Here is a 22,280-nt window from a genome sequence, read left to right as displayed (position 1 = left end):
TGTGTGTGTGTGTGTGTGTGTGTGGCTGGCTGGCTGGCTGGCTGGCTGGCTGGCTGGCTGGCTGGCTGGCTGTGGTTGAACAGATGTGTTTTCCGTAGCCTTGCTCTGTGTTGCGTGGCTGTGTTGCTTTATAGGGATTCCCCTGGGTCTGAGTAGCATGGCGGTATGACAGGTCTGTTAGTTAAAACAGATAAGCAGGCGATGTGCCCACTTCATCTAAATGTGTGTTGATGAGGGTAGAAATGGCCCTATCTTTTTTTTTTTTTTTTCACCTTTCCCTTCCACTGCCACCCGCCCTAGCTCTCCCTTCACTTCCTCCCTCTTCTCATTTCCTCTCCTTCCCACGTAGCTGTTCATCTACGCCCTCTCGTACTTGCTTTCTTTCCATTTTCTCTGCTTCCTCCCAGCTTGTCTGCATCCCCCCCCGTCTCCTTTTCTCCTCTCCTTTGTTTTCCTTTCCTCTGCTTTCCCCTCTCTTCTCACACTCTCTCCTCCTCTGCTCAGTGTGTACAGACAGGCGTGCACTTCACTGCCAGCAGTGATTTATTCTGCTTAGGCAAATGAGTGTGGCTTACAGCATGCTGCTCCCTTTCTGCTTCATCAGTACACATTGCACATAACACTGGAGCAGGTTGCAGCCTGTAGGCACACACACAACCCCTGAAATGGATCTAAGAGACACGCTGGAGGGGTTCTTCTGCAATACAATGGGCTGATGTGATTCATTCCTGTGTTTTGGATGTAGTGGAATGTGTAATTGAGCATGTATATTACGCAGCTTGTGTCTCTCACAATAATGACTGTTTTTACCATGGCGGCCTCAGCTGAGGTCATGGTGTGAAAAATTGCCTATTGAGGTCACTCACTCACGAGGCAATGCTTGGTGGATGGTAGGGCTGAGCGATGTGATTAAAATCAGTTCATTAAGGTACTGATAAGAACATTTTCCAAGACATGATATGGTGAATGCACAAAAAACAATCTAACCACTGTTCAATGCAATGAACGGTGTCACACTGATTTTCATGTCATCAGCCAAAACCCTTCACTCACACAACACAACACTTTCAGTAACCTGTGTAGCAACAATTTTCATGGAATTGTTAATTCTGTAAAATTATGTCACATGATCACATCATCAAAATGTAATTTAACTGAAACTCAATTAATGATAATATTGCCTGTTTTTATTGCGTGGTAACAAGTGTTGGTGAAGAGGTCTAGAGTTAGTCTCTGGTGAAAATTTACTACAACACAAGTTATGTAATATTACTGTCATGTCTCTCTTTTATTTTAATTGGCACTAATCTGCCGTTAGTTAGCAATACTGACTATAGCTGTTAGCTGCTAGCTACTGAGTGAATGATCACTGGGACTAGAGACTTGCTAGGATAATAGGATAATTTTGTACATTTATACAATATTGCCTTCCTTGAGCACATGGAGAAATTTAAAAAACACCTGGAGGAAAACATGAATGCTTCCTATTTAGACTGGGGGTGTGGTGCGCTTGAACTTCTTGTGCCTGAAATGAGTACAAACACTTGCCAAAACACTTTTTCACAAGTTTTCATAGATAGGGAAAGAAAAGCAACTTAGAAGAAAAATGATCCTAGGGGAGACTTGATAGCTGAGTGGTTAGGGCGCATATCACATCTACACAACTGTCCTGAGCAGCGAGTCCCTGTTTTGACTCTGCCGGCTACACTCTTTGCTGCATTTTATTCCTCTTCTCTCTATCCCCGTGTTTCCTGTCCCTCTTCTCTGTCATATCTGGTAAAGGCATACAAATGCCCAAAAAATAACTTAAAAAAAAAAAAAAAAAGCTTTTTCCAAATTTTTTTCCCACCTGTTTTTCCCAGATGGAATAAACAAATTAAGAAACTTTGGAAAGATTATTCTGGCAAAAAAACATTTCACATGTTTTTAAGTAATAAATACAAGAGAGAAAACTATTTAAATCAGACTTAGAAAATGGATCACTGGAAATTTTCTTTTTCTCACTTGCCTCTCAGGACTTCCGCAATTCTGGAAATACTTTAAAAATATTAAGGCAAGATGTTTAATTCATCTTTCTGAAAAGCAATTGCTCAGACATAAAAGGCACAAACTGAACTAATATTACCCATGAGTCCAAATATCAAATTCTCACATGACCATAGAACACAAAAAAAAAAAAAACAGTGTGGCTGGGTAAATGTACATTTAACAGAATCAGGGACATGGTGTATCAATGTATACATATAGTATAGTATGTGTGTGTGTGCGCGCCTTCACTGTTCGGCTGATCGTGTGTGTCCATGTCAAAGTGTAAAGAGAGAGGAGGTGCTGCCCCATGGATACCTGTGACCTGGTCGACGAGGATGCGGGAGGTGATGATGCGTCCGTACTGGGAGAAGAGCTGCTCCAGCTCCTTCTGGGTCATGGTCTTGGGCAGGCCGCTCACATAAAGGTTGGCGTCACGGATGGAGGCTGAGCTGGGTCGCGCATATGACACCTGTGGAAAATGAAACAGTTTTAGGCCTTGTATGAATAAATTAGGGCTCCCATACTTTATTACTTCCACAGGGAGGAAAATGTGACTTTATTTTCTTAGTGCACCTTGCCTTGGAGATTATCGTTGTCAGGAAAAGATTTAGCTGCTTACACTGGAGAGATAACACACTCGTTTGCTGGGGGAGGCAAAGGAAACTTTGTTCCCTTGTGTAAAAACCACAGGTGTTTTACTTTGAAAGGGCAGCTCAGTTAGCCAGGGGAACAGGATTAATAGTTATAGGATTTTGTCTAAAAAGTCTCTCCATTCACCCTATTGATTTCAAATGCTATTGTGAGATAAAGTATGAATTAATTAAAGAGGTGAGTTAATGTGTTGTGATTTCAGCAGGTAAAATAATTAACACATTAGCAATGACCCTAATAGTAAGCAACCAAAAACCTTTAAGCTTTTAACCGAGCACCATTTAGCCTCGCAAACTGAAGAGTGGATTTCACAGTTTAGTTTTATTAAGCTGAGATACAATATGTGTCAAACTTTAAACATACTTTCTGTTTCAGAGAATCTGCTATTGGAGTAAACTGTCTGTGATTGTAACCCTTACAGACAGTGTGCTGCAAAAACACAAGCAGCCATACACATATTCACAAACAAAAAAAAATCCATTACATTTTTGCCCTTGCAAACCTCTGCTAGACACCATGTTACCAATAATCCACCCAGTTTCACTCAGTTCCTCATTGTCGCACGCTGCTCCTCCTCCTCATTTCAACATATGTACAGACACACAAGCGCATGTCCATAAACATGCTAATACGCACGGATTTTAATGCTATCGTTCCTGTCCTTCTACCTAGAATATACTGTGTGTGAATGTCATCTCTAATGGTGCCAATGTCTGGAACTGAACAACTGGTTATAGTGTGCCTTGCAGCTCCCAGCAGTAGCTCTCTTACAGTGAACTTTCACTTGTCAAATGTTGTCCCCAACATCTTCATGAGCAGACTTCATTTTGCTCCAGTGAAAGATGCATAAATCCCATTACTACTGCTGCTGACTGGAGCAGCTTTCCCTTGTAGTGCTTTCATTACCCCCGACATGTGGAGACGTAAGTCATCAAATAAGGTTAAAGTCAGGCAAATATGGTGGATATGCAGTCATATCCTTGAGCAACAGCATGGAAATCCTGCTGAACTCTAACGGTGGGAGAATGGGATTGGGAACAGCTGGCTTTCCCCATGTCTCACTTCTCTTTCACACATCTTCCTCTTTGGCCTCTCTGTTCAGCTCCTGTGTCTTCCTCTTCCTCTCCACATCTCTCTCCTTTTTGCTGCCTGGATCGCTTCCTTCTGCTTCTCTCCTTCCTTCCTGCGTGTTGCCTCACTAAACCTTTCTCTCTCTTCCAGATTCTGCCTCTTTTTTTTCCTCCTCTTTTCTTCTCTGTGTAGCTCTCCCTCATTTTCTCTCCTTGTCAGCCAACTCCAGATGTCTAATCCATCAACACCTCCTCAAGCTGTGAGCGGTATTGTGTACAAGTGTGGTGTGGTGCATGTGTGAAACAGGAGTGTGTGTATGCGTGCGCGCAAGAAAGTTAGAAAAACCGCAAGTGTGAAGATTAAAGTGTTCACAAGCACACACTGTATAAATGTGTCTGAGATTATGTGCATGCGTGTCACTGTGAGCTCCTCTCACCTTTGGCATGCTGCTTCTCCTCACACCTCAGTAGGAAAGCAGCATCGCAGCCATCGCTGACAAAATCTGAGGTGTCATGGTGGAGGAAACCACAGCAGCGAAACCAACTCAAAGGCACTACAGAGAGACACATCGCCTGAGAGCATGTGAATCTCTGGGCCAAGCGTTTCCTCACAAGTGTAGTGGCAGAGAGTGGGAAGGGTGTGACATGAAAGAGCGACAAACTTAATTTTAGAATTACCGTGCTGCCTTTTAATTTACCTTGTTACCTTTAGGGTATTTCCGTGTGTTGTGCAGAGAGAAAGCAGGGAAAGAGGGTAGTGGGAGGGAGGAAATGAAGTGTGAAAGAGCGATAGTGCCAGACAGAGATGCAGAGTTGTCTTCTGTCATTACAAAGACAGCCTTTATCTCAGGAACAACTTAAGGCAACCTCTAGTGTCATGAGAGTGTGAGAGTGAAAATCTGTGACCTCAGCCTGCTACAGTCCAATCTACATATTGAAAAAGCTAATTTTCACCTAAGTCTCCATGTTGACTGACTTGCTTTGTATCATATTGTTCATATACTGTTTTCAGTTCTCACATTATATATCAATACCAAATACCCTGAAGATCTGAAACTGTAGTCTTCTTAACACTGGCACATTGTAACTCTTGATTTCTAAACTCTTCTTGGCCACAAGTTGACATTTACATGCCTCCATTTCTAAAAGGCTCACTCAGCTAATTAATATTCTCATATTTATTACTGCAAAGATACAGAGAGTATTGCTGGGACAACTTTGAAAATTAGTGAACAAAGCTAAATGTGAAAAAATTAAGCGAATGTATGTATTTGTGAAGAAATAACAAAGACTTTAAATGAAGCAATAATGTAGAATATGAAACGGTGAAGAAGCTGTTTGGATGCTCTGTAAAACCTGTAAATTTAATGAATGAGGAGCGCTGCTCCTGCAATGCCGACATCTAAGCACTCACATGCCTGTACACTATCAAGCACACCCAGTCTCTACCTTTTGGCTCATTCAAACATTTGTAATCTTGGATCAGTGAGAGCCCTGCTTTGATCAACCTGTAGGTCGCAATGACCGAATCAGATATTTACAACACACACAAATACAGACACGGATCTGCCCACCATAAATACCTCAAACCCCCACGGATCCCACTTCAAACAAACAGAAAAGCACACCCGTATTCACTATTACAGCACATGCAGAAAACTCTTTCTTTTTTTTTTTCCACTGGCATTAGTTAGACCACAGCGAGGATGCTGTCTAGCAAGGCCACGCTAGACAGCATGCACTGTCCAGGGAATGGAGGGATTCTCTGTGAGATTCCCCATTCACAACAACAGGCTAATCCCACCCTATTAGATTAGATTAGATCAGATTAGATCAAATGACAGAAAGCGAGAATCCTAGGATTACCACAGAGCAACAGATTACTGCCCAGCTTAAAAGCACAAACATGTCAGCAGGCACAGAGCAGAGGGGAAGATAGCAGGGGATATGAGGAAGGGGAAAAAAACGAGATCAGTGAGATGATTGATATGTTGATGTTAAGCATCTGCAAAAACCACTGCTTGTAAGGTTTAATTTTTCCTCTTCAAAACATGTTTGGAGGAGGGACAGTTCAGCGTTGGCATTGATTTATCTGTCTTACCTCTGTGACAACCACCACCGAGCCTGCACATTAGTCATGCCATTAAAATGCAATAACAGACCCCTCAATTATTTTGGAAAACGTGATGATTGACGTGTTTCTTCCCTTTCACTCAGGGATATCTATATAATTTCACCTTTACATTTTGACATTTAGAGAGTAATTAGCATATCAGCCATAGTCACAAGCTTTAAAATGTGTCTCTTTGATTTAGATGGTCTTTTATATCTGAGGCTCATGCATGTTAATCCCATCTTGCCCTCCAGCTCATTCACTAACAGCATCACTATCTAAAAAGAGCTTTGTGAAAGAAAAAAAAACCTTATAATTTTAGTTTACCACGACTTCCATAACTTTATAAAAATGCATTGTAATTTTATCATCAATTATCGAGCAATTCATTTCTATATTTTGCTGTAATTATTTTCTCATTTTCAGTAATTTATCTTAGACTAATTGTGTGGGCCATGGCAATTATTATGGCATGTTATAATTACAGTTGTTTATGTGTACATGGTGTCAGTTACCTTGATCGTTTTGGTTTGAAGTCTGAGTCCATTTAACGTGTTGATGGCTTTCTCTGCGTCCTTTGGATCGATGTAGTTGACAAAGCCGTAGCCCAGACTCTGTCCTGAAATGCCAGAAAGACGGAAAGAAAAGCTTTTAACATGTTATCTCGACTCGATTATTTTGTTCCTTCAATTTTCTCACTGACAACAAGAAAACATCTTAATGTCTCATCACCCGTACCTAAAGATTTGAGGAGAGAAAGAGACCCCTCATTATTAGAAGAGGGGGATAAACACTGAAGATTTGAATTTGTAAAGTGGTACCATAATTGCACAAAACAAAATAAAACAAAATAAAATCGAGCCCATCTGTACACACAGCGTCTTGGATATCATACATATATCTCTGGAAAATCCTTTACAACATCTCCTCATCACTATTGACAAGATCACAGTGACTCCTGCCCCGAGCGCCAAGAGTCTTGGTGTGACTTTTGTCAACCAAGTGTCATGTGAAGCCTGCTCCGTTGCCACAATCCTGCAGAATTGTACACCACAACATGGAGCCTTTAAGGGACTATTTTCACTGCTCCAGTCAATTCGTTCTTAAAAAGATCAGCAAATGATCATTCAGGAGATAATCCTGGTCAAATAATGGTAAAAAAAAATTACCAATTAAAAGACAACATCTCCACCTGATATTTCCTCTCATACTTATAATCTTATTGAGTAGGAAATGTGTCTAGACTCTGCTCTCTTCACTTCTCTTTACCGGTTGCTTGTTATATTGGTGATCTTGGAGCTTGAGGGAATTTAATTCTACTGATGCATTTATTTTAAGCTGCTCAGGAAAGAAGTGTCAACGTCTGAATACATAAAATATAATGTCATAAATTAAACTCGAATTCTTTCTGAATTATGAGAGTGAAACTCAACCCAGCCCCAGCAAATAAAGTATCACAGTTAGTACAAACAACATATTTGTTACTGTCTTTGCAGCTGTGCAAAAAGAGAGAGAGAGAGAGAGAGATAGATAGATAGAGAGAGAGAGAGAGAGAAAAAAAAATACCACCCCCATTTCCCTCTAAGCTCAAAGTGTCTTAGATAGCAGACTCCCTTTGAGTGCGAAGCAGGCCTGACATCTCCCAGTGTTTCCCCGACAGATCAAGCCTTTCAACAGGCGTAGGACTTTAAGCGGATGCCTCCAGCCATCAGGGCCTTCAGTCGGCTAGTTTTCGACAAACAGCCCCCTATCCACTAACACCACACGCAAGCACAAAGAATCCCAGTCAGTTTAAGAGGAGCGGCATGCACATATTCACACTAATGGGAACAGACAGCGGTTAGTCAGAAACAAAGTGAATCACAAAATATGGAGCATGGCTGTTTCACAAAATAAATACATTTGGGCTATGGGTATCACAGCACAGAACAGCTCAGCAGCGAGCTGCGGAAAGGCCAGGAGGGACTTGTAGTCCTAACATCAAACAGCTGATGATTTTCTCTTCTTCTTTCCTCTCCTCCCTTTTCTCCTCTGGATTAACTGTGGATTATCAGACGTTCTCTATTGTTAATTAAAAACCTGCCATCCTGGAGAGACTACTGCTATTTATAACTCACCCTCCTCTCTTCCCTCTCCCCCTCCTCTCTGACTCCCAGCTGACATCAGGTGTTAAGTTTGGCAGTTAAAATCTAACTCACAATTTTTTGCAGCGTCTCTTCTTTATTAAATGGTGTACACAGAAAAGAGACCATGAATAATGAGAACGTGAACATGTGGCAGAAGAAATTAATTGAGTGAGTTCAAATAAAACATGCATGTAACTTTAGCTTGCCAGTAAACTGAGATGGTACTTACACGGTGTTCTAAATTACCGAGTAGTGTACAGTATAGTGTACAGATAGATTGAGTATTTTCACCCAAATGAATATGTTAAATAGAAAAGAATTTCCAACTGTTACTGTTCATATATGCAAGTATTCAATTTACACCAACGGTTTAAATTCCAGATGGGTGCAACAGCTGAGAGCCTGCTGCTTGTAATGCTCCTCTCTGGTGTTCGCCGTCTCTCCCACCCTCGCCTCCCACTTTACCATCACCTTCCTCACCCCTCATCCTCATCTTCAACAAGAAATGTGAGGTTCGACAAGAGCAGCTGCCCGAAGGTTAGCTGAAAGTGAAGTGTGCTGGCGAAGAGCACTCATGTGGGGCAATCGAAATGGGCTGACTGGTGCTTAATGGTACCGAGACACTTAACACTCATGGAGCCGTCCAGGCAGCCAAACTGGCAGCCATAGATGCTATTGCTGTAAGGGGGACAGTCTCAGTGTAGGAAGCGTCTATATGTGTGTGGGGGTGCGTACAAGTTAGTATGCAAGTGTGGGCATGTCACATGTGAGTCAGCAATGGATTACAGTCTTACAACAAACATAATAATGTATTTACTTTGATTACAGCCCAGATGAATGTGGTATTCAGCTGCTATATGTAAATAATATTTGTGTGTGTGCACTTTTATTGCATGTGTGTATTGTATGCATGGGGAGCTTAAGATGGTATTGGCATATCTGCCCGCCCCCACGCCCATCTTCACTCCCTCTTTGGCGAGGCTGAGGGCCTCCAGGGCTGGATGGAAGAGGAGGGTGGGGGGGCGAGGCTCGCTGGCTGGCATCAGTCCCCAGGTGAGCGGGGAGATGAGGGGAGACAGAGGGAGACATCCGCCTGCAGCATGAGGAAAGCTCCATGAGGGGATTCCACCCACCATTTCTAGCCTTCTACGGAGCAACTAACAGCAGGGAGCCACCGACAGACTGCCTGGCTGCCTGGAATCTGCACGGATGGGTGGGAGACGCAACGCCAACGCACCACACTGGCAGATGCACACACATGTGCATACGCATGCAAGTAAACATGTAATCACTCAATCACAGAGGCACACACAAACAAACACAAACAGTAAAGTATGTCCTCACAGCAGGACAGTGAGGAGAGGAGTGGCTGCTGGCTATCCAGTAAATGCGTCATTGTTCGCGGTCGTAGTGGTGGTGGGTGGGGGCAGGGTGTGATTGTAGTTCCTAAAGCGTTTAGTGAATGTCAACACTGAAAAGATGAAGAACACAATCTATTTCAGTCCTTTTAACATATGCATGCATGCACAATCTTACAGGTGAGGGTACAACTGTAAGAGGTTCTCCATCTGTAACATGCAGTATGCATGCAAAGGCAGCAGGCAGTGTGGATGGCTTCAGCCTGCCACAGCACCTGCCCTGTCCACCTCAGTACTCCCTAGCAGGATCAGCCCTGCATGGTGTCTGCATTTGGATCACATCGTCACAGAGCACTGCTCTGTCCTGGCTCAACACACCACGGTTAAGCACAGTTCAGATGTGGTTTAAAATGCCTCAGCATTATTTAACCTAGCATGGTGTTTTATTGGAATGCAAGGATAAGGCCACCAGACGAAATGTACAGCCATAAAGTAAAGATGAAGCAAAACTTGATACCGCTAAAGCTGTCTGTAAATTCTAGCCCCACATATAAATATTTTTCAAGATCAAGTCTACTGTTAAAGTAACTTCGATGTCATGTCAGCTATCAAAGTTGCTTCACTGCTACTGAAGAACGATACAGTCGTAACACTTCAACATAAGGTTACAGAAAGGTTCAACATAATTCAGAAGTACATATAGGGGACACTGCTAAATGCTGTACATCTTCAAAATTTTGTCACACGAATCGATCCTTTAAAAAGACAGTTTTGCTTGAGAAAAGTCTGTCTATAAAATCTCTCTGTGGTTTTCAGATACTGCCTACTAGTATTTCATAATGACAGAAAAATAACTTGAGAAAGTACTGCATCTGAAGCAATATAGAGAAGCCATTAAAAATGCATGATAAATAGCCTCTAATGGGATTGTAGCTAACAGAAAAATCAGCATTGTGCTGATCAATTAGTTTAATGGCTACGTTAACTTATATATTTTAATTGTCAATTAAAACCAAGAACCCAAATGATGCATTGCTCTTCATAATGGCCTTTTAATGAGGTTAGATATTCATTTGCCTTTGATTCGTCAGCTGCTTACAGTGTCAGTCCTGCAAATTCTACAACAGTTGTAACGACTCAAGAAAATGCTCGGCAGCAATGAAAAGGCGCTTAATAAAAAATTATGCAAATTTAATGATGGCAGAGGTCTTGTAATAAAGCCCCCCAAATGTGATTTATGTGAAGTACAGTTCAGAAAGTATTCAGACCCATTCACATTTCGAGATGTTGCAGCCTTATGCTAAAATTCTTTTTTTTCCCACTGATCAATCTACACTCAATAGCATAACACAATTTTAGAAATGTTTGCAAATGTATTCAAAAGGGAAAACAGAAATATCACATTTTTATATGTATTTAGACCCTTCACTATGATACTTGAAATTTAGCTCAGGTGCCTCCTATTTCTCTTGATCATCTTTAGGATTTTTCTACACCTTGACTGGAGTCCACCTGTGGTCAATTCAGTTGATTGGACATGATTTGGAAAGGCACACACCTGTCTATGTAAGGTCTCACAGCTGACAATGAATATCAGAGCAAAAACCAAGCCATGAGGTGGAAGGAACAGCCTGCAGAGCCAGGATCGACAGGATTGTGTTGAGGCACAGATCTGGGGAAGGCTGCTAAAACATTTCTGCTAGACTGAAGGTTCCCAAGAGCACAGTGGCCTCCACAATTCTTACATGGAAGAAGGACTCTTCCTTGAGGCCTTGGTAAGAGAGGTGACCAAGAACCCAATGGTCGCTTTGGCTAAGCTCCAGAGAATCTGTGTGGAGATGGGAGAAACTTCCAGAGGGACAATCATCACTGCAACATTGATCTGGGCTTTATGGCAGATTGGACAGACGGAAGCCAGTGAAAGTTTGCAAAGAAGCATCTCAATGACTCTCACTCTGTGAGAAACAAGATTCTCTGGTCTGGTGAAACCAAGATCGATCTTTTTGGCCTCAATTCTAAGCATCATGTCTGGAGGAAACCAGTCACCATTCATCACATGCCCAATATCATCTCAACGGTGAAGCACGATGGTGGCATTGTGCTGTGGCGGTGTTTTTCAGTGGCAGGGACAGGGGAACTGGTCAGGGTTGAGGGAAAGCTGAACAAAGTAAAGTACAGAGATACCAATGAAAACCTGGTACAGAGTGCTCAGGTCCTCCTGCTGGGCAGAAGGTTCACCTTCCAACAGTACAATGACCCTAAGCATATAGCCAAAACAAGGTGGAAGTGCCTTAGGGATAAAATCTGTCAATGTCCTTGAGCGGCTCAGCAGGAGCTCTGACTTGAGAAACCTGAAAATGGCTGTCCACCTACAGGCTCCAGCCAACCTGACAGAGATTGAGAGGATCTGCAGAGAAGAATGGCAGAAAATCCCCAAATCCAGATGTGCAAAGCATGTCGCCTCATACCCAAGAAGACTCAAGGCTGTAATCGCTGCCAAACGTGCTTCAACTAAATACAGAGTAAAGGGTCTGAATACTTATAATATATATATTATATATATATGTATAATAATGTGATGTTTCAGGTTTTCCTTTTTAATACATTTGCAAAAATTTCTAAATTCTGTGAAAAAAGGGAAGGGGTCTGAGTACTTTCTGAATGCACTAAGTATAAATCTAAGATCTAGGGTTTGTTAATGATATTAGATTGTATGGGTAGTGTGTGTATGCACTTGTACATTTGCCAAAATTAGCCATGAAATATTGTATGGGTTTAGATACCACTAAAGCACTGCAGTACTTTATCATATTGTGACACATGTCCAGTTTCACTAAAAGATTTACCACGTAGGGTGGGGGAGAACGGAGGTGGAGGCTAATCTGGGCCCACCTCCACTCGTTTGGCAGACCTTCTGTACAATCTGACATAAATTGTATAGGGAGGTGGTCACTGCTATTTCCAGTGAGTAGCTCTTTGGCGTGTTAGTGTGGTGTTATGACTAAGCCATTATTTGTGTCCTTAGGAACAGCAGGTTGCCCAACGTGTGAGATGAGAAAATGAGTGTACTTCGAGCGGGTGTCCTGCCTGCCGGCCCCACTATATAATTTCACCTTTCCTTTCCCCCTTCTGTGCGCACACACACACACACACCAGAGGATGCAAGTGAAAATTCACACACAATGCATCTATGCAAGTTACATACAGCTACATAAATAGGCACAAACAAAAGCACAATAGATGTATGCATAGCTACACTGACTCTACAGGCATATAATCAAGTTAAACATATTCATGTGAATACACACGTGAGGAGCCCAGTAAAGTACGCAATCATATGCCATAAGGTACACGGAGTAAGAGACTCAGTTGCATATTGCCTGTCATTATTCTGTGCCTTTTTGTTATATTATGTGACTAAGAGCACTGTACTGCAGACATGAAAGCATCTTCATCTCCTGCTATCATCAGGCAAGGCTCACACAACACACTATAGGCTCTTTGATCTAGAGTGGTAGCTACCAAATGAAAACCTTCAATTTCACCTCGTACCTTGCTGCAATCTATTGTTCTTAATGCTTCTCCCTGAAAGAGTGCAGCTATTAGTCAAAAAGTTAATTTGAACTGCTGACACTATGTTGTCAAAACAGATATTATAATGTTGTAGCTGGAGCAGCGGCATTCTGTTGTGGTGATACCACTGCCAACTTGTTCAAATTCTGTTTTAAATAATTCATTTCTTTGTCTTCTGTTCCTGTGTAGTTTATATATTTCCATAGAAATAAGACATTTGTAAAGTAAATGCTGCCTAACAAATGGAAAGAGGTCTGCATGAATTTGAGGCAGTGTAACAATGAAAAATCTAATGAAAATATGATCAGTGTGAAGGAACCTTTAAAGGCTATCTATAAACCATTTCTCCTTGTTCCCGCAGTCCCACACCCTGTCAGCAGTGGAGCCTGTCACTTGGAAGTCATGGGAGGACAGAAGCATCAAACGGGGTGAGGGACAGGGACGGGGGACGGGGGGGGAGTTGCAGCGTGCAGGGATCATCAGAGCCATGAGCCGGTGATGTTAACACACCTTGAGAGGACCAGCTTCCTCTCCCCAGAAACAAGCAAATCCGTTCGGTCAGTCTTAAATTTAGCGACATTTTAAGATGAGGCGGAGGGGAGAAAAAAACATTTCAATTTGTCAAAATAAATGTGTCACACTCACTGCTTCCATCCTCTCCCATCCTTTGACGTTTTGCCCCTTGCTGCTGCAGCAACTTGAGTTGTGCTGTTTTTGCTCCCCAACATTTGAAAAGGTGCCCTGTCACCAGCTTCATGTCAAAATACACTTCACTTACCTTAAAGAGGGTCAACTCCACAGAACTGGGAAAAGGGAGTTTGAGTGAGTTTGCAAAAAAAGATAAACACTAAGAGAACAAAAGACTACAGTGCCTCAAATACTAGCAGTACAGTTAGAGCCTATCATATGGCATGTATTGAGCCCGTTTAAATAACTAAATTCATAAACAGAGCCACGTCCCCCGCACACACGCATCTACTGTAGATCCCTCTCCCACTCACTCATTCAACACATCTTTCCCTCCTGGGTTGCCAAGGTAGCAGCCACTGTTGCAGTCAGGAGGCTCCCACTCTCAGTTCCCAAGGCCCTGCTTCCACCGACACACACACATAGACACACACTTGCCCACGTAAAAGCTCAGGGACAAGCAACACACACACACACACACACACACACAAGTAAACCACCCCCTCGTGGTGGCTCCCTGAGCCTTGGGGCCAGTGGACTGCAGCCTGCAGTGTGTGGGCTGGTTGGCTGGCTGTGCAGCTGAGAAATACAAGGCAAGCTGACAGACAGAGAAGCCCCTTTAAGATTTGACTGTCACGTCAGGATTGCAGTGCTTACCCTGCTGCTCCTGCTTGGGCTCCTTCTGAGAGTACACAGAGTGAACAGGCCCACAAGACCTCAGTCATCCACCCTCAGCTCTGCAGCACACATGCTGGGGACAAAGGGACTGTCTGGCTCTCTCCTGCCCAGGTACGGTGCACTCAAGAGTGGAAGGGTGGGAGGGCGAGGAACCAGCCCTGAGGCACATTCAGCCTCTGGATCTGAGGCCAACACAGGGGACACTCAACCTCTGTGTTCTATGTAAAGGGCACACAGAGTGGAATGAGAGGGGACAGAGGCAGTCTGAAGTGAGGGTCACAGGAGGAGCCGTGCACCCAAGCAAGCTCTCAGGATGTCCAATTCTGGGTCCTAAGCAGAGGGAGGAGGAGGAGATTTAAGGGGGGTGCTATGAGGAGAGAGACAGGACATTATTGGGACCTGGGACTCTGAAACTTTAATGTGTATCTGCCTGCTTGTGTCTGCACTTCTGAGCCTGGCAGCTCTCTTAATACCTGGCTTTGGAGATGTCAAATCCTTTTTTCATCTCTTTCCCTGTCAGCTTTGTTCACGCTATCTTCAGCCTTCAGCCCATTTTAGGTTCAGATAAATGCAGCCTGTATGTGAGATACAAACACTGCACCAGATCTCCTGCAGCATGATTTCAGTAAGGATTTAAGAAGTGTGTAATGTAATGTAAAAACAATACAGAGCAACATTGCATTTGTGTTGTTTAGGTGCTTTGGAAGGTGTAAATGGGTCTCACCATAAGACAAACAGAGGAATAATAGCAAGTTTTATTCCCATCACTCGAGTAATGATGTGAAAAACAACTCGCCTTGCAATCTGAAGTACAAAGAGAATCAGGTTTGCTCCTGAGCTTGTTGTCAATGTATATTTCAGTAGCAACAGTGAAATGTGGGTAAACTGAGGTTTATCTGGTGAATATTTGATCTGCTCCACGTTAGACTGACAGGCCATGTGCAGGAGCTAAGCTCCACCCATCTGTCCTTGCAGATCAGGGTTAGATGCATATTTTATGTTTGCAATACTTGTGGGTGCACTTGATGTTCCATAACAGAAATGGAACGACAATGAAACTAATGGAAGTGTGTTGGCTGAACCACAGGGAAGTGCGTGCAGAGCAAGCCAAATCCAGCAAACCTGAGATGTTTTTTGCACCTACAGTATATGACTAAGGCGTACCTGTCCTTATGTAAGAATTGGGTTCGCAGCAGGCTTTCACATGGCACTGAAGCTGCTGTCTGTCAGAGGTGCTCCAGCTTGAACTACTCCACAGCTGACATCACAGTCCATCTATTTTTCATAGCCAACATCTGCTTGGCTTGCTACATTGTCACTATGATTTGCATCAGCTCCCCAGATTCCATGTATAAAAACCAACACATGGAAGGTGACTAAAGTAGTGTGCACAAAAGGCTTCAGTCAGTGTGCTTTAGGATGATGTCTTTACAGGCTTTGATATAGCGATAAGAAGTATTTCATCTGCATAAACAAAAAAATATGCTGTTCCTATTCTTACAAGGTGAGTAGAGTTTGCTGCTAAAGGCTGTCAATCAGCAAATGCTATGACTACCTGAAGAGAAAGGTAACACAGGCAGCCAGAACAGGGCAGACACACAGCAGCTAGTTTTCTCAACAAGCAAGTAAAATATCCCATCTATCTCCAGAGAATAGGGCTACTGAGATCTTGGCTACTGTAATTATTGGCGCAACATGAGAATGCAAAAAGAAAAAGGGTTGTCCATATAAATATAACCCCCCCCCCCCCTCCTCCCACCACTTCCCTCCCAAATGCAATCAATTCTTGTTCCAGCATGAAAAGCTATTTTCTTCTCCTCCATGTCATTATGAAAACAAATGCATTCATTTCTCCAGCAGAAATGCAGCTGATGCAGAAAAATGATCCCGAAAAATGACTTACTGACAAGGATCAGTCAATTCCATTTCTTTGTGAGTGTGTGTGTATGCCTGTGTGCATGGGCATGTGTAGCTGTTCGTGAGTGCTGATACAGTATATTGCAAGGTCCACATTAATTTTTCCAAGCTCTCCACGAGGGTATGTGTATTTTTTACTAACATCTCAGGAAGGAGTGGTTGCTTTCACTGTTGCTCAAGATGTGAGCTTTCATATCGGCAATTTTCAGCTTAAACAGACGTTCTGCTTCCTGTAAAGAAAGAAAAAGCATGAACAGAAAGCGCTGTAAGTGGAACCATCTATAGCGCAGTGTCTCAAAGCCATCATGCCCTTGACGTTTGTATATGTCATGTTCTCTCTGCTTGGAATGCAGGAGGGAAAGGGTAAAAGCTATTACAGTATCCACACTTAATTCAAACAACTGTTTAAATGCTTAAGATGTATCTTCTCTTTAAAAGACAGTAAATTCACAGGTGCAGGCCTGAGGCTTATGTGCAAGTGTGTGTGGGCTGCAGCTAGGTGCGTGTAAGCTAGCCTTAAATAAAAGATTAACCTGCATGTCCCTGGCGTGTTATGAGAGCACCAGGCAGAGGTAGTTGTGCAAGCAGGCAGGCAGGCAGGAAGGCGGGCAGGCAGGCAGGCAGGCGTGTGGGGAGCAAGAAAGACACCCAGAGGTAGCTTTAGTACCAGCTGAACTCAGCCAGGGTGACAGACGGAGCTGGAGTGTCTACGCCTGCCCGCACCAACCCAAGCCTCACGCCACGCTGGCGTCATCAGAGCTGACAGGAGCAAGTACACAAGAAGCAGAGAGGACGCTGAGGACCTGTCTGTCTCTCCTGCCTCTGAAAGGCTCATGTGCTCACACCTTGTCAGCAAATGATCACAGGTTAGTCAGGACGCAAACACTGATGGGAAACAGATCGTGAGATGTAAGCAAACAAATAGTGATGAAACCTTGAGTGGATTTGTCTGCATTTGAAATAATAAAGTTGAAACAGAAGTGCCGTAAAACGTGAAATGTAACCACTCTTCGTTGCGGTAAGAACACCACAAAAACAGCTTGAATCAATGAATTCACTGGTGGAAAACTTCAGTCTTGTAGTGATAAAATATTGAAACTATTTTTGTAAAATTCAGTGAATTCATTTATATTCTTAAACTTTGTTCTATACTCTTCATGCTCTTCACACTGCATAATAGAATTTGAAGGCATGAAGGCAGCAGGGTCTCATTACACCCGTCAATATAAATAATGTGTAGCTACAGAACACAAACTGTCCTCCAGACATATCCAAATATTTCATTCAGAAATTTCAACATTGTAAAAAAACAGATTTCACTCTGAGTCTTGACTTAATCAGAAGATTTTAAGAAACAGCAGAAATGGATCCCTGTTACATTGACATGCAGATATTTGTGACAGACAAGAAAGGGTGCATGTATATGTATCAGCCTCAAAACATGGTGTTCTCTTTACTCTTCCCACCACCCTTCTCTTTACCCCTCCCCTTCACAATCCTGGCCTAGTGTGTTAATGATTTGGATGACTGTTAGAGAGTATGAAGCCTCTTGGCATTCCCTGCTTTGTTAGCCTAAAAGTTTGCGCGAGGAAACTGCACCCATGGGAGAGCAAAACAGGTATACACCACAGGGGGAGATGGAGGGAGGGCAGGATTTATTTATAACTTTTTGCGTTGATGCTAAGTCATCAGAGAGACCTTGTAGTGTAGAGCAGAGAACTACCCTAAATGCTTTAGAAGTGAGCGAGCAAACATTTCTACCTCTTTCACAGTCCCCATTTAGGACCCGAGCAGGTTTATAGCAATTCTGTTCGTTTTTCAAGTCTCTCCAAATATCTGCTGTTAGCTTGGTTCCTCACTGCTGCCTGGCAAATCACACTTAAGGGGAAAATCGGGCGGAGAGAGAACATGGTGATGGTGATGATGATAGCATGTGGTATCCCAGTGTTATTTTTGTACACACCATCCTCCATTATCCTCGTGTATCTGACTCTCAGGCTCCATTTTGTGGCCCATTACGGAGGAAGAGGAAGATGGTTCTAAAGAGGAATCATGGAGCTGCAGAAATAAGCTTCAAAGAACGAGAAAGCAGAAGGAGGCAGGAGTAGCTGGGCCAGTGGCCATCACAGGTTTACACTCATTACTATTGGCCTTTTGGTTGTACTTAATCTATTACAGGAAATCTAATTCTGCGATTCTATATCTGTGTATGTGTGTGTTTACTCCTCTTGTCTTGGTCGCCTGCCTGCTATCCGAGAAAGGCTTGGTGATCTCGACTGCCTGCCTGCCTGCCTGGTGCTCTTTAATGAGATTATCAGGAGAAGAGTGTCAGTAAGTAGGATCTAAAATGAAAGCCATTATGGAGCATTATCACAGAGCTACACCACCCCAACCCCCCCCCCGATCCATCTGCTGTATGGCCACCCACACAGCCACTACGCCCAGATTACAGCCACGATTAGCACCGCAAAGTGCTGCTTAATTTAAACACCTCTGGAGAACATGTGGCACTTTGCTGCATTGCTGAGTCGCAGCGCTTGAACACACACAGAGGGCAGAGATGGATTTCTCCTTGTGGAAGACGACGCACGCAGTGTTTCCACTGAAACACTTGATTCGCTTGGAGTGATGTTGGACCACGGGCTTGTGTAGACGTGTGAAATACTCATGTCATACTGAATTCTTTCCATGTGTGCCTACATTCAACACACACCGTATGGCCAGACTGTTGTGTCTACACCTACCTTTAAGCTTTTAACAGTATGTAAACAGGCACGTAAGCTGTCTGCTTCATCTGTCTGTCTCTCTTATCACCTGTTTTATTATTCTTCCCATTTTACCGTTATTAGATTAAAAAAGAAAATGTGAAAAAAAGATTCTGACAGGCAAGCAAAAGCCTTAAATAAATTAACATTTTGATTACAAACACGCTTCACTTCTGCGGTTTGTTGAGAATGAATAACTACGTGTATAGGTAGAGTATTATGCTTCAAAAGGATGCTGTAGTCAAAAGGGAAGTCCAGTCTTAAAGCCCCAGGATCAAGCCAGTTAAAACTGAGAATAGAAAGCAAGCATCTCAATCCCTTCCTGCTCTATGGGAGCTCAGTATAGTAGCTCACATTCTGCTTTTCCCTTTCTTCTTTTCTTTGGAGGAATTGTCTTTGGGGACGACCAAATCATCACATATTATACTACTGACTTCACTGGTGATTTTCATGTTTTTACCTCAGTGAAAAGCATGCTCCTGTATGGGTTGAGACAATCCTATAAACTCTGAGTTTAGGATATCTTTCAAGACCCGCTGGATACACCTCAAATTATATGGTGGCTGAGGTGGATTATTTTTTCAGTTCATGAAAAGTTGATATCTTGGGAAACAGCAATAATGCACTACAATCATATAAACAGTTTCCATTCTTTACCTGTGATCTTGTCGCGAACAAGCTTGCAGGACTCGATCTCGCCGATGCTACCAAACAGGCTGCGGAACTCCTCCTGGGTCATGTTCTGGGGCAGGTAGTTGACAATGAGGTTGGTCTTGCTGTCGTCGTTTGTCGGGCCAGTCTGCATGGGCGAGGGGCAGCCGCGGCTGTTGGTGGTCGGCCCGTTGGCTGTGGTGCCTCCTCCGCTGGGGCCATTTGTCACTGGAGCCTCCATGTTACTGATGATCTGGAGCAGGGCGAGGAGGAGGAGCAGCAGGAGGAGGAAAGCGGGAGAGGCAAGGAGAGGAACCGTGGAAAGAAAGGGCAGGGAGGAAGAAGAGCAGAGAGCATTCATTAGAAAAGGCTTCTGTACTGTGTTTAGCAATTTGGAATACTGAATATGTAGCAAGGCATACAAGACTCTTCCAAAATTACTTTTCTAAAAAGCATGGATTTTGTTGCATTAAGTCAGATCAACAGTCTGAAGAGGTTCTTTAAAAGCCTGTTTCCAGATACTGAAAAAATACAATTGAAAGGTTTGTTGTGTATATATATACTGATTTGGTATTTTCCATACAATTAATTCTTGACATTCTGAGAGGGATTCAAATGTTATAGCAGCAGAGTAAGAACAATGAAATTTCACATTGTCTCTCTCTGGATGGTATATGATTACGCAAAACATTTTTTCATTGTAGGTTTGGGTGATATGAAAATATATGGTGAGAGACATTGTGTGAAAATTTGTCAACCATCAAGAGTTTTTGCTAGATTTGTCAGATTTTGAGATCTTGGATGTATTAGGTCACTTTTGGCCAATGTTGCAAATCAGTGAGCAGGACTGCTTTACATCAAGGCTGGATTTACCTTGATTTTTCAGGTATTTCAATAATTCTTTATGTTTACGTTATCTTTAATTTTTCTGAATGAATGCAGATACAAATATATTGTGCTGAAATAGCTGAAAAGTATTTTTTTAGGAAGAACAGTGTTCAGTGAAGGAAGGCTTACATCTGTGAACAGTTATGCTGTCATCAAATTATTTAATACGTAGAAAATAAATTATTTCTTTTATCCCAATGTCATTCATCAGCAACATTTAATCAAAAAATTGCTAAAGCCTAATATGGAAAAACAGACTAAACATATAGTGAACACACTGTACACAATACATGCCACATCTCTAAACACTGAGAAATACAAGTAACAGTAGACACACAGAGGGTAAACGGCTAAATGCTGCTGAAGACACTAAATACTTCTGATAGCTGCTGAGGTTTGTGGGAGGGGACAGCAACAGGGGCAGCCCTTCAACTAGCTATCTGATGGCTGATGCTGCTGCTCTGACAGAGAGAAGTTTGCATTTTCATATCTGGTTTTGCAGAGCATCTCAGGATCAAAGTGTTCAAAAAGGAACTGTGAGCTTGCTGTAAGTGAGAGAAAACACAGTAAAAGAAAAAGAAAAAAAAAGGTGAGGAGTGAAAGTCAGAAGTCGGAGGAGGAGGGACGTAGGTTGCACTTTGCTTTTCTACCACAGCACTCTGTTACATATTTAATACAATGCTTATTCAGAGCGAACATTATTCTCCAACAAAAGCACCGTGCGAGGTGAAATTATTCATACATTTGCATAAAAAACATGTGTTTTAGCAAATGAATGGCTTTTGTTGCCTGCTTGTGTGTATGAGGGGGTAAAATGGAAAGAGTAGACACAACTAATCTAATCACTAAATGGTGGAAAAGATAAAAACAGAAGAACGAAGTTGGAGGTGCTGTTATAAAGGCATAGAGAGCATCATGCCTGACTGGCCAGGCGACTGTAAAATGACTGTTGTCATAATGTTTGTTAACATGGTTTATTATGTTGCCCTGATTTTAGATCCCTATTTATACGTCTTAGTGTTAGCACCAGCTGTGTTTCTGATTCTGCATAAACAGCCATGATAAACTATAGCAAGTCCCTGGCAAAATGTCTGTCCATGTCCATGCCCGTTTGAGCAGCTCCCATGATGTTGCTGTACGAGCACTGTAATGATCTAACATGCTGAAATCCAAATTAAGATGCAAATATACTTTCATCTGATTCAATCAAATTTTTAAAGTCATCACTCAGATCTCTCCCTTTCCCCCTGTTCAACCATTCAGCTCTTTCGGTCTATTTTTAACTATTCTAAAGTACACGCAGACAGGCTGCACTTGGAAGCAGGGCTGGTTTTAGCAAAGGAGAAAGCGGCACATGAGTCGTGTTTCACTCTATTTCTGGATTATCAAAAGACTGGACCTGTGTTCTAATAATATATCTCAAAGCAGAATTTAAAAATTTCCCAGTTTGTCCAGAAATAGTTTTCAAAACCATTTTAGACGTTTACAATGTGTGTACTTCTTGGCTTTAATCACTTCACTTTTATCTGTTACCTACGTGAAGTGATAAATGAAACAGAATTCAAAGAGATACTGCCAAACAACTACTACAAATGTGGTAATACTTAGATGAATATGGTAATATTTAATAAAATCATAATGTGTAATGTGTATAATTATTCACAATAGTAACTATTATTCAGGGTTAAAGATTACTGATATCTACATGAAATCAGTGTGATGCTGCACAATTTATTTCCACACAGTGAGATGTCTGTGAATGTTCTCATTCGTCC

General features: G+C 42.4%; 1 protein-coding gene across 7 annotated transcripts in view; it reads right to left on the bottom strand.

Annotated features, from left to right (window-relative positions):
- The window catches only part of elavl4 (ELAV like RNA binding protein 4), a 75,356-nt gene that overhangs the window by 20,967 nt on the left and 32,109 nt on the right, over window positions 1-22,280 (bottom strand). For all 7 annotated transcript variants that reach the window (XM_022743572.1, XM_022743642.1, XM_022743729.1 and 4 more), the window contains 3 exons: window positions 19,624-19,870; window positions 6,378-6,481; window positions 2,344-2,497 (listed from right to left, as the gene is read on the bottom strand). In XM_022743572.1, the coding sequence (XP_022599293.1) occupies window positions 2,344-2,497; window positions 6,378-6,481; window positions 19,624-19,870 (505 nt within the window). The remainder of the gene's footprint in view (window positions 1-2,343; window positions 2,498-6,377; window positions 6,482-19,623; window positions 19,871-22,280) is intronic.

The sequence above is a fragment of the Seriola dumerili genome, unplaced genomic scaffold (genome assembly GCF_002260705.1).
Source record: "Seriola dumerili isolate Sdu_G_001 unplaced genomic scaffold, Sdu_1.0 BDQW01000002.1, whole genome shotgun sequence".
Taxonomy (NCBI): Eukaryota; Metazoa; Chordata; class Actinopteri; order Carangiformes; family Carangidae; genus Seriola; species Seriola dumerili.
The sequence above is the reverse complement of the archived record's forward strand: the minus strand, read 5'-3'. Positions and strand labels throughout refer to the sequence as shown.